The sequence below is a fragment of the Leopardus geoffroyi genome, chromosome B2, assembly GCF_018350155.1.
Source record: "Leopardus geoffroyi isolate Oge1 chromosome B2, O.geoffroyi_Oge1_pat1.0, whole genome shotgun sequence".
NCBI lineage: Eukaryota > Metazoa > Chordata > Mammalia > Carnivora > Felidae > Leopardus > Leopardus geoffroyi.
In genome coordinates this window covers 28,377,007-28,390,300 of record NC_059332.1, presented here as the reverse complement: position 1 = coordinate 28,390,300, position 13,294 = coordinate 28,377,007, and the positions used below count along the sequence as shown (strand labels likewise).

The 13,294-nt window shown below is 37.4% G+C and overlaps 1 protein-coding gene across 4 annotated transcripts in view; it reads right to left on the bottom strand.

Annotated features, from left to right (window-relative positions):
* The window catches only part of EXOC2 (exocyst complex component 2), a 277,835-nt gene that overhangs the window by 124,763 nt on the left and 139,778 nt on the right, over positions 1-13,294 (bottom strand). For all 4 annotated transcript variants that reach the window (XM_045497613.1, XM_045497616.1, XM_045497614.1 and 1 more), the window contains 4 exons: positions 7,501-7,566; positions 7,175-7,332; positions 6,656-6,777; positions 5,157-5,218 (listed from right to left, as the gene is read on the bottom strand). In XM_045497613.1, the coding sequence (XP_045353569.1) occupies positions 5,157-5,218; positions 6,656-6,777; positions 7,175-7,332; positions 7,501-7,566 (408 nt within the window). The remainder of the gene's footprint in view (positions 1-5,156; positions 5,219-6,655; positions 6,778-7,174; positions 7,333-7,500; positions 7,567-13,294) is intronic.

Here is a 13,294-nt window from a genome sequence, read left to right as displayed (position 1 = left end):
ATGTCGATACTACCCAAAGCTATCTACACATTCAATGCAATCCCAATCAAAATTGCACCAGCATTCTTCTCAAAGCTAGGACAAGCAATCCTAAAATTTGTATGGAACCACAAAAGGCCCCGAATAGCCAAAGTAATATTGAAGAAGACCAAAGTGGGAGGCATCACAATCCCAGACTTTAGCCTCTACTACAAAGCTGTCATCATCAAGACAGCATGGTATTGGCACAAAAACAGACACATAGACCAATGGAATAGAATAGAAACCCCAGAACTAGACCCACAAAAGTATGGACAACTAATCTTTGACAAAGCAGGAAAGAATATCCAATGGAAAAAAGACAGTCTCTTTAACAAATGGTGCTGGGAGAACTGGACAGCAACATGCAGAAGGATGAAACTACACCACTTTCTTACACCATTCACAAAAACAAACTCAAAATGGATAAAGGACCTGAATGTGACACAGGAAACCATCAAAACCCTAGAGGAGAAAGCAGGGAAAAACCTCTCTGACCTCAGCCGAAGCAATTTCTTACTTGACACATCCCCAAACGCAACGGAATGAAAAGCAAAAATGAATTACTGGGACGTCATGAAGATAAAAAGCTTCTGCACAGCAAGGGAAACAATCAACAAAACTAAAAGGTAACCAACGGAATGGGAAAAGATATTTGCAAATGATATATTGGACAAAGGGCTAGTATCCAAAATCTATAAAGAGCTCACCAACTCCACACCCGAAAAACAAATAATCCAGTGAAGAAATGGGCAGAAAACATGAATAGACACTTCTCTAAAGAAGACATCCAGATGGCCAACAGGCACATGAAAAGATGCTCAACATTGCTCCTCATCACGGAAATACAAATCAAAACCACACTCAGGTATCACCTCACGCCAAAATGAACAAACAGGAGACTACAGATGCTGGCGAGGATGTGGAGAAATGGGAAGCCTCTTGCACTGTTGGTGGGAATGCAAACTGGTGCAGCCACTCTGGAAAACAGTGTGGAGGTTCCTCAAAAAATTAAAAATAGACCTACCCTATGACCCAGCAGTATCACTGCTAGGAATTTACCCAAGGGATACAGGAGTACTGATGCATAGGGGCACTTGTACCCCAATGTTTATAGCAGCACTCTCAACAATAGTCAAATTATGGAAAGAGCCTAAATGTCCATCAACTGATGAATGGATAAAGAAATTGTGGTTTATATACACAACGGAATACTACGTGGCAATGAGAAAGAATGAAATATGGCCTTTTGTAGCAACATGGATGGAACTGGAGAGTGTTATGCTAAGTGAAGTAAGTCATACAGAGAAGGACAGATTCCATATGTTTTCACGCCTATGTGGATCCTGAGAAACTTAACAGAAGACCATGGGGGAGGGGAAGGAAAAAGAAAAAAAAAAAAAGGTTAGAGTGGGAGCCAAACCATAAGAGACTCTTAGAAACTGAGAACAAAGTGAGGGTTGATGGGGGGTGGGGGTGGGTGATGGGTATTTAGGAGGGTACCTGTTGGGATGAGCACTGGGTTTTGTATGGAAACCAATCTGACAATAAATTTCATATTAAAAAAAAAAAAAAGATGCTCAGTCTCTCTCCAACACTCCTCATTCATGTTCTCTCTCTTAAAAAGCAAACATAGGAGAGACCTAAACCTTATTAAACAAATAAATAATAAACAAACTTCAGCTGAAATAAGTCATAGTGAGGCAAAGTTCATTTCATTTCTTTTTTTTTAATATATGTTTAGTTTTGAGAGAGAGACAGAGTGTGAGCAGGGGAGGGGAAGAGAGAGAGGGAGGCAGAGTCCCAAACAGGCTCCAGGCTCTGAGCTGTTAGCACAGAGCCCAACATGGGGCTCGAACCCATGAACTGTGAGATCATGACCTGAGCTGAAGTAGGTAGCTTAACTGACTGAGCCACGCAGGCGCCCCTCTTTTTTTCTGTTTTGTTTTGTTTAATGTTTACTTATTTTCTTCAGAGAGAGAGAAAGTGCTACCAGCATGAAGCCCGATGCAGGGCTCGATCTCACAAACCATGAGATCATGACCTGAGCCAAAACAAGAGTTGGGTACTTAAATGACTGAACCACCCAGGTGCCCCTATGTTACATATTTTTTTACCTACATCTGGCTAGACGATATAATGGCTGACATCAGAAGGGTAACTTTCTCTGGGTCATTCATCCACAAAGTTTAGTCTTCTAGCTTTTATGTGTGACAAACATGAAATTAGTTATTCTATGGTTCCAGTTTCTTACTATTATAGTCAAACTTTAAGTGGACTACAAACAAGTTTCTACAACATTTCAAAGTATTTTCAAAGAGGTTTATCTATTATAATCAAACAACCAAAGTTAGATGTGGCAGCTACCAGATAAGCACTAACCGGGAGAGGGGGAAAGTGGCTTCTTTAAGACTGCATGGCTAATGGGGTGCCAGGCTAGGTCAGTCAGAAGGTCATGTGACCCTCAATCTCAGGGTCATGAGTTTCAGTCCCACATTGGATGCAACGATTAAATAAATAAACTTAAAAAAAAAGAAGAAAAAAGATTGCATGGCTGTTATGTGACAGAACTATGGACTGAACCAGATTATGATTCCAAATCCAGGGCAGCACATTTTCCTCCATATGAGCACTGTTCAAAAGAAGTATAATGTGAGCCACAAACATAAGTCATATATATAATTTAAGAGTTTCCAGTAAACACATTAAGAATATTAAAAGAAAAATTGATTTTAATATAATTCAGGTTATGCAATATACCAAAATATTATATCATCATGTAATCAATAAAAAGTTGAGATATTTCACATTCTTTCTTTGTACTGAGTCTTATAATAACCATGTCTATAATGACTGCTATATTGGATATTGGACCATGCAGGTCTACTCTATGTCTCCTTTCTCTAAATATTTACTATGACAGAATTAGCTATAGGATAGTTTGTATATAAGCACTAATAATTATGAAAAGTAGAATAAGCCAAATAAAAGTAGTTTTTATTAAAAATAAATCCTTTAAAATATAATTGAATTTATTAAAACTAAATTTCCCTCATTTCAAACATGATTTAATTTACAAAAATTTGTAAGTAAGCACTGATGTTCTAAACCACATTGTTATATAAAGGTATATTTTAGTGTACTTAGGAGGGATAGGAGGAAAGAATTTCAACTTGTCAAAAATTTCCAACTCCCAAAGTAAGACTGTCAATAGGAAGTATACAATTATTTCAAAAAGTACAGCAATTTGAAGAACTGAAGAAATATTACATGAGATCATTCTGTCTCAACAACCTCACTCACCATGATTTTGTAAATTTGGGCAAGTCAAAACCATTTTATTCTAATTTCCTCACCTACTAAACAGGCAGAAACCTGACTGCCTCCTCCAGATTTATTTTCTCCATTTTTCTTACTAAGGTAAAACAGAAATTGTTGGGATTAGCAATGTGCTCTGCTAAAAAACAAAAAAAAAACAAACAAAAAAAAAAACAAACAAAAAAACTCTGCATTTTTCCAGCCTCCACAGTAGATAGGGATGGGCATGTGAATCAATTCTAGCCAATTAGATGTGGGAAGAATTGTCAGCTATGGCTCCTGAAAAAGTGCTGGACTTTTCTCATGACAGAAATAAGGCCATGGTGGTTGGAAAGGCAATAGCATTCCTTTGATCATGAGGCCATTGTGAGACAAAAGCCACAATAAAGATCACAAAGAAGAAAGTCAGAAGGAGCCTTGTGTACTGACTGCATGATTAATCTGCCACACCAGTCCTAATTTCTTTAATATTAGAAGAAAAGGAAATGCCCATCTCCTTTAAAGACCCTGGATGTTTTAGCAGCTGAATGTCAATTTAACTGACACACCCACCTACAGGATCATTGTGGGAATCCATGAAACAGATGTGAAAACATGATAAATCATGAAAACTATTTTCAAAAGTATTTTGATAATCTATAAGTCCCATCTAAACAGATGATGACTCTAAAATGAATAGATCATGTTTATAATTGCCTGCCTGACCCATGTATATATCTGGAGAGGTTAGTTATTGTTGGTTTCTTTTGTTTTGGCTTAGGGGTCAGCAACAGAATTTTTTTTTCCCATTCTACTTTTCTGAAAAATTCAAGTTACTGAGAAACTTAGAATGAAGCACAATCTATTTTATTTTTTTAACTTATTGTCAAGTTAGCTAATATACAGTGTATATACAGTGTGCTCTTGGCTTTGGGAGCAGATTCCCATGATTCATCACTTACCATACAACACCCAGTGCTCATCCCAACAACTGCTCTCCTCAATGTCCATCACCCATTTTCCCCTCTCCCCTGCCATCCCTGGCACCAACCCTCAGTTTGTTCTCTGTATTTAAGAGTCTCTTATGGTTTTCCTCCCTCCCTGTTTGAACTATTTTTCCCCCTACCTTTCCCCTATGGTCTTCTGTTAAGTTTCTCAAATTCCACATATGAGTGAAAACATATGGTATCTATCTTTCTATGACTCACTTATTTCACTTAGCATAATACCCTCCAGTTCCATCCACATTGTTGTAAATGGCCAGATTTCATTCTTTCTCATTGCCAAGTAGTATTCCATTGTATATATAAACCACATCTTCTTTAACCATTCATCAATTGATGGACATTTGGGTTTTTCCCATAATTTGGCTATTGTTGACAGTGCTACTCTAAACATTGGAGTGCATGTGCTCCTATGGATCAGCACTCCTGTATCCTTTGGATAAATTCCTAGTAGTGCTATTGCTGGGTTGCAGGGTAATTCTATTTTTTTTTGAGGAACCTCCACACTAGTTTCCAGAGTGGCTGCACCAGTTTGCATTCCCACCAACAGCTGAAGCACAATCTATTTTAAAATGTAATGCAAATAAAATATAGTGACACATGATGAAGAAAGAGCACGCTAAAAGAAATCCACTGCTTTTATTAATTTTTAAATATTTGTAGTGTTAAGCAAAAATGAGTCTAAAAAAGAAAACTTTAAGAAGTTTATTTTTCTGTTTCCAGAGATGATTTAGAATTACAATGCAAAAAACATATGCTCCCTATTAATAAAATTAGTCATTTATTTTGAATATTATATACATTAATCATTAATCATTGAAAAGTATTTAAACTTACAAGAGAAGTCAGTCCTTCATTATCGACAATCCAGTCTTCCTTTTCAGCTAATCTCTTTATTTCTGCAGGGAAAATAAGCACACAGTACTTTTTATTTTAATTTCTCATTGAACTTTATATAAATAAAAATCTATAAAGGTCATGGTTTTTCATTATTTTATATAGATTTGTAAAAAAAAAAATGGAAGTAGGTAATAGGCATAAGACATATTTCTGGTAGACTCAAGTTTTTAAATGTATATTGTTTTTCTGGACATTTTTAATAAAACATTAACGTAAATAAATTTAGCCCCAATTGTAGACTGCTAGGCTAGGCTTAATGACAACTTTTGACAATGGTTTTTTACCTAAAGAGGACTCTTGATAATATTCAATATGTACAAAATAAGCTACAAAATGTTTTTTCCCAAAATATCTGATGAAAAATTTATATTGTTTTAATCCTATATACTTCTGATGACTGGCACTATGATTCTCACTTGGCTAAAGGAATCCTACCTGTCCAAACCTTTAGCATTTCATGCTGTCTCAGGTCCTTGTGGGGAACAAGTAAATGAATTCAGAGGATACTGCTGTTTCTCACCTGGATTCTACTCCTTTTCTGTTGACACAGTATATTTAGTCACCAATTCTTAGAGATGTGACCTTCTTACTCAAAAGTCTTGGTGACAGATAGTTATGGCGTATGTCATTTATAATGATGTTCTTGATTGTTTTCAACGATATTTAATATCCAGAAGGTGGCTTTGTAAAGATAACCTTGTTTTTTATGATTGTGTATACAAAATTTTTCCTGAAAATTCTAAAATGTATAAAGAAAACGAGCATCACCTATAATTTCTACTATGCAGAAAACTATTATTTATCTTTCTTCTGATTTTACATTCGTATTTCTAAATATCTAAAATGCACACACATTTTCAAAACTGGGATCATATGTTATATTCATTTTATACTATACTTTTTCTACTTAACATTTGCCATAAGAATGTTCTTATATCCTTAAATATTTTCAAATATATCCACCTTAATTTATGCATGGTCTGGCATCTCAAGTAAATAGATTTGAAAAGATATTCAAAGAAGGAAAAAAATTCTAGGGGTGCCTGGGTGGCTCAGTCGGTTAAGCATCTGACTTCAGCTCAGGTCATGATCTCATGATGGGTTCATGGGTTCAAGCCCTACATCAGGTTCTGTGCTGACAGCTCAGAACCTGGAGAGGCTGCTTCAGATTCCGTGTCTCTTTCTCTCTCTCTCTCTCTCTCTCTCTCTCTGCCCCTCCCCATCTTGTGCTTTGTCTCTTGCTCTCTCAAAAATAAATAAACATTAAAAAAAAAAAAAGAAGAAGGAAAAAATTCTATTGAGCAGCTACTGGTGATCTAAAATATTCAAGTTTCCATAAAAGGAATTTTCTCATTTTCAAGGATTAGGAGCTACAAAGAGGTGGGATATTCAGATAATCATTGTCTAGCAAATGTCATCAATTTCTCTTAACATACCTTCCGCTGTATGTTGCAATGTGACCATCACACAACGTACTCGGAGATCTAAAATGAGATCCTGGATAGTCTGTAACATGTCATTAGGAATTTCAAGGGCAGTCAATGATTCATAAGTAAGCCTGTAAAAGAGACACAAGAAAACAAAAGTGAGCAGAGTGAGATCTCAAAGCAATTCCTGTCATCAGTTTGGCCACTCTATATAATGATGCCTTATGGAGGTTATAAGCTACAATATTATATTGAAAGCAAGGGCAAAGTAAGACCATAACAAGAATTTTAATACAACAGTACCACTGAAATAATAAAAAAGATGCACATTCAGTAGGATATTCTCATCAAATGTAAGCAACAGGAAGGTTTAGGAGCTCAGGTGCTCTAGCACTGAGGAATATATTGAGGAAATACTAGAGGCAAAAGGACAGAGTAAAATTCTTTGGTCTTTTTTTTTCAAAAGGCAAAAAAAAATTTACCCCTTTTTAGAAGACATTCTTGTTAAAAAAGATATTCCATATTTACCTTATGGTCTGGATGATATGAGCAAGCCACTGTCCTGACAGCTCAGACTTTACCTCCCAGCCTCCATACTGCCTCACTCCACACTCTGGGATGCTAAGTGGGAGCAGGGCTCCACGGATCAACTTCACAAGACACTGCATTACTTCTTGAATCATTTTCTAGACAATGATGAAAGTAAAACTGCATTAAAAGTCATTAATTTGATTAAATCAACTAAAGGACTCTGCCTGAACAATGATGAATAGTTCGAACATAAAGTTTTCTAGCAACTTTGGTTGAGAAAATCCTATCTTGTGAAAAAGTCTACACGCTTATCCTTAACTTACCTTAAAATCATTTTGTCTTTGCCTTACATTCTTTGATCTTTCAATCTGGCCTGATTTCTCTGCAGTCTTAAAAATCAAAACAGCAAAATAAAATATATTAGTTATCTCTAGAAATAATGTATAAAAATAAGAAATACTTTAGCAGCTGTATATAAAGAGAGCATTGTATACGGTTGTAACTTGATTAAAAGGAATGTATAAGACAAAATCTAAGTTTGTGACTTAAAAACAGACTTAATTAGAAAACCTTTCTTATTCCAACAAGAAGTTACTTATCCTCCTAAAACCTTTAAGTGCAATTCGTATAAATAAACCTAAGCATTAAGCTGAAATTACCTTTTCCGTAGGTGAATTTCATGTGCCATGCTCATCAACAATTTTATATATTGTTAAGCCTAAATCATACCCAAGACAACATTTTCAACCCTATTTTTCATTAGCTGGTACAGAAGTAAAAGGAAGAGTAAACTCTGGATTAATGTCTAAGAATCTTAGGATATCCATTCCCTTCCCTTAAACATTTATAAATAAGCATTATATTTGGCATTTTATTTTTACAAAACTAAAAGTCACGATTCTTCTTTCAGGGATTTTACTGTATAATTTAGGAGAGAATATATTCTAGAATCCTAGAATTAAATTTTTATTTGTTTCCTGCTAGCCGTACTTTCCTTTGATATTCCTTTCTCCTTAAAGTAATATTTGGAAGACTACACTGATTAAAACAGAAATCTATTCAATTGGATTTCATTTAACTTTTTATTCCCAAATTTTCTAACAACTAAATATTACCATATAACATGTCTGGGAAGGGCAAGCCTAGAAAACTTTCCAAATAAAGGAAAAATAACAAGATGGTATGATGTAAACGAAAATTCTGATAATTCATTAACATAACGCAAAATTATCCTTTAAAGTTGAAATGCTTATGTATTATTGGTTAGAGACATGTCAAAAGAACTTTCAAGTTAAGAACAACTGCATTATAGGGGCGCCTGGATAGCTCAGTCAGTGAAGCGCCCAACTCTTGATTTAGGCTGAGGTCAAGATCTCACAGTTTGTGAGTTTGAGCCCCACGCCCAACTCCTCATTGACTGTGGAGCCTGCGTGGGATTCTCTCTCTCTCTGCCCTTCTCCCCCTCTCTCAAAATAAACTTAAAAAAAAAAAAAAGATTATAAATGATTATGATACTGACATCAAGTTGATTTTAAAATACAATGTTATAGGGGCGCCTGGGTGGCGCAGTCGGTTAAGCGTCCGACTTCAGCCAGGTCACGATCTCGCGGTCCGTGAGTTCGAGCCCCGCGTCGGGCTCTGGGCTGATGGCTCAGAGCCTGGAGCCTGTTTCCGATTCTGTGTCTCCCTCTCTCTCTGCCCCTCCCCCGTTCATACTCTGTCTCTCTCTGTCCCAAAAATAAATAAATGTTGAAAAAAAAAATTAAAAAAAAAAAAAATAAATAAAATAAAATACAATGTTATATATATCTTTTGTATAAGCTAGAGAAACAATGTATAGAGTTCATTATTATGATGAATATTACTAATGTGAATGACTAAAAGAAGGGTAAGGATTGCTAAATGTTTTCGACAAAAACCATCAGATGTACCTAATAAAAAGCAGTCAACATACATATACATACATACCTCTTCAGGCTCTGATTTACATTTATTTTACAATTTTATATTAAACTGTAGGTTTTTATCATTTAAAAACATTTTTTGGGGGGCGCCTGGGTGGCTCAGTCGGTTGAACGCCCAACTTTGGCTCAGATCATGATCTCATGATCAGGAGTTTGAGCACTGTGTCGGGCTCTGTGCTGACAGCTCAGAGCTTGGACCCTGCTTCAGATACTGTGTCTCTGGCTCTCTCTGCCCCTCCCCCACTCACACTCTCTCAAAAATAAACATTTAAAAAAATTTTTTTAATTTTAACATTTATTTTTGAGAGACAGAGACAGAGAGTGAGCAGGGAAGGGGCAGACAGAATCCAAAGCAGGCTCCAGGCTCTGAACAAGCTGTCAGCACAGAGCCTGATACAAGGCTCAAACCCAGGAACTGTGAGATCATGACCTGAGCCGAAGTTGGACGCTCAACTGACTGAGCCATCCAGGCGCTCCTATCATTTTGTCTTTGTAGAAATGCACGTTTGCTTTAAAAGATAAAAGTTTAATTTTTGAAAAATCTAAACCTAAAATTCACTTCAATAATGTCAATAAGCCAATTCCTAAAATTTACTAGGCAACAACACTCAAAATTCTTTGAACACCAGGATTTAATTCAGAAGCTGATGTTTTTGTCCCTTTATTTTTAAGACAAATGAGAAGTAATTAAAGTGTTTTAAAGCAACAGTGAGAACTGACTAGAGGGGCTAATATTAGGAGCACAGCCAGCTAGGAGGATGCTACACTAACCAGGTGAGCAATCACAGCACCTTAGACAAAAGGAGGTGGAGCATGAACTCCTGTTGATGGCTTAGCCACAAGCTTCCAAGGTAGAGTAAACTGATCATGGCAATTCTACTGGGTATTGCAGTGAGAAAGGAGAGATGATGTCAAGAGTGACTGCCATCTGAGTCATGACTACTCAGGTAAGTCCAACCAGCCTTGAATGTCTGTTAGCCTACTTTCTGTTTCTGTCAAGTGTGATGCTCTGATTCAAAGTAACACTTTGGGCAATATAGTGGCCTAGGTGTAGAAAAACAAATGAATGGCCACAGCCTTACTGAGGTGATGAATTAACTATTCTCTAAATAGTGCAGTTTGTCAGGTCTTAGTCCTAGGCACTTTTTTCTCTATACACTCTCACTAATTCATTCTCATGGCTTCAAATATCATTTCTATGTAATGCCTTCTATTTTGGATTCTGCACTCAATTCCAACATGTGTGGGTAGGGGTAGGGGCCTCCCCTTAAAAACAAGCAGTTTTCCAGATACCAGCTGTGAGAAGTGACATGATTCATTTTCAGAAATACCAGATAAAAGCTGTGCTGTCTAGTAGCAAGAGATTTACAACCTATTGGAAATGCGTACGAACTGCCCGCCAAAAATGCAGTCCCAAACCCTTAAGACACTGCACTTCCTGGTTCCTCTTCCCCACCCCCTCTCCATTTTGCAGGCTTATTTTTCGAAGGCTTCACAATGAGTATGCATCAGAGAACTGAAGTCTCTGTGTCACCTCAAGGAATGTACATTTGTTACAAACAGACTACTTTTTGGCCTTACAAGGGCATAGGTGACTTCCCAGTAAGGCTATAACCTCTGTAGTACTCAGCCAATGAGGAATCAGGAGAAGGACTTCATGCTGGGAGATAAACTGCCTACTGTAACTGCCACCCACTCTTGCAAAAGTGTTGATTTAAAGCCTTGCTTCACTGTGCTCCGAGTCTCTGCATCCCTCCTTTGATTGGGGCAGTGGGCTTATTTGTCACACCAGCTGAGTGTCCTACAATTCAACTCACTTCTGACACTCTCTACCTGGGAATAAAGTGAGATCCCACAGGTAAGGGCTTAGTCCTACAAGATTTGTGCCACCCCCTCCCCCTAACACTTAGATGCCAATTTCAAGACCAGGTTGTTACCTGTGCTTCTGACCTACTGGCTATAGATTGGACATTCCCATGACTCGCTGCCTAGGTTCAAATAATTTGTTAGAATAGCTCATAGAACCCAGAAAATGTGTTCACTCACTCAATTACCAGTTTATTATAAAAGGATATAATTCAGAAATGGCCAGGTGGAAGAGATGCATAAGGCAAAGTATAGGAAAAGGGTGCAGAACTTCCATGCAGTCTCCAGGCAAGCCACCTTCCCTGAATTTCCAAAAATTCACCAACCTGGAAGCTCTCTGAACCCTGTCCTTTGGGTGTTTAAGGAGGTTTCATTAACATAGGCACAACTAATAAAATCACTGGTCATTGTCAACTGATTCAACCTCCAGCTCCATTCCTCTCCCAAGAGGTCTGAGGGTGAGACTGAAAATTCCAACCCTCTTCCTCCATAGGTGGGGACAAAAGTAACATAACATAACATAACATAACATAACATAACATAACATAACATAACATAACATAACATTACTTCTGCATTCCTCACTTAGGAAATTCTGAGGGTTTTAGGAGCTCTATGCCAGAAACCAGAAGACCAAATATATATTTCTTATATATAACCACAATGTCACACTTCCAAATTTATATTTCCAGCCCAAATCTTTCCTCTGAAGCCCAAATTTGAATATCAGATTGACTACTTGATGTCTCTTCTTGAATAATTCACAGGAATTTCAAATCCAATATATTAAAAGTGGAAAACTGCATGTTCTTCAAGTCTTTCTGATGAGGGACTATAAAGCATGCTGAGGGCCAACACAAGCTAGTACACTCCCCACCCCCAGGAGGGACACATGTGATATTCCTCAGGTACTCCTGGATGCCCAAGAACAAAGGAAAGAAAAGAAAACAAATGGCTAACTGATAAAGATCACAGTCATGCAGGACACAGTCTCCATCAGTTTACAAATACCTTAGTAAATTACAAGAAAAAGGCAATCTTATCAACAGCCTAATATCCAGAAACTTATAGACTCAAGTTTCCTGGAGCCCATAGTATCACCATCCCAACCATTCTGATGTGGGGAACAAATGCAAGAAGAAAAAGGCAGGTAAAATTAAATTTCTTTATAACCTGCAGCCCGCTGGCAAATACTTGAGGCAACACAAAGTATAACATTACTCCAGGAACTCCTTACTATCTATCTTAATGTTAATGCTTCGCTAGAGGGAAAAACAACCTTAGCTTGACAATAGGTAGGCCTCCAGTAATCTGTCAGTCTTCAGCACATGAAAGTCTCTTCCGAAACTTCTCTTTTAACTTTACCTCTCCCAAGTACATGGTATATAACCAGCCATACAACAACCCCAGTGCAGCTCTTTCTTCCCACAGGCTTTAATAAAATCACTTTTTTGCACCGAAAAAGAAAACCAAAGATGGAGGCATCAGAATTCCAGACTTCATGATGTACTACAAAGCTGCAGTCATCAAGACAGTATGGTACCAGCATAAAAACAGATACCCAGATCGATGGAACAGAATAGAGAATCCAGAAATGGACCCACAAACGTATGGCCAACTAAGTTTTGACAAAGCAGGAGAGAATATCCAATGGAATAAAGACAGTCTCTTCAGCAAATGGTGCTGGGAAAACTGGACAGCAACATGCAGAAGAATGAACCTGGACCACTTTCTTACACCATACACAAAAATAACTAAAAAAATGGATAAAAGACCTAAATGTAAGACAGGAAGCCATCAAAATCCTAGAAGAGAAAGCAGACAAAAACCTTTTTGACCTTGGTCGCAGCAACTTCTTACTCAACATGTCTCTGGAGGCAAGGGAAAAAAAAGCAAAAATGAACTATGGGACCCCACAAACCCCACTGTCACCTCAGAGCTTCATCATTTCTGACTTCATAAGTGGCATACCTACTCACTCAGGGGTCGGTCCATTTGGTAGCTCTATGTTAATTCCTGTCCTTATCTTACTCACCTGATTTATCAGTAAGTTTGGTCAACACTACTTCCAAAATACAAATGAAATCCATCATTTTCTTTCCAACTCCACTAACAAACCTTAATCCAACCACCATCATTTCCTGTCCAGACAGCTTGAACAGCTTACCCACTTCGATTTTTATTCCCTGACAATTCATTCTTGAATAGGTAACCAAAGTGGTCTTTTTAAAACCAAAACTCTGATCAGGTCACTCTACCACTTAGAGTCCATGCATGGCTTCCTACC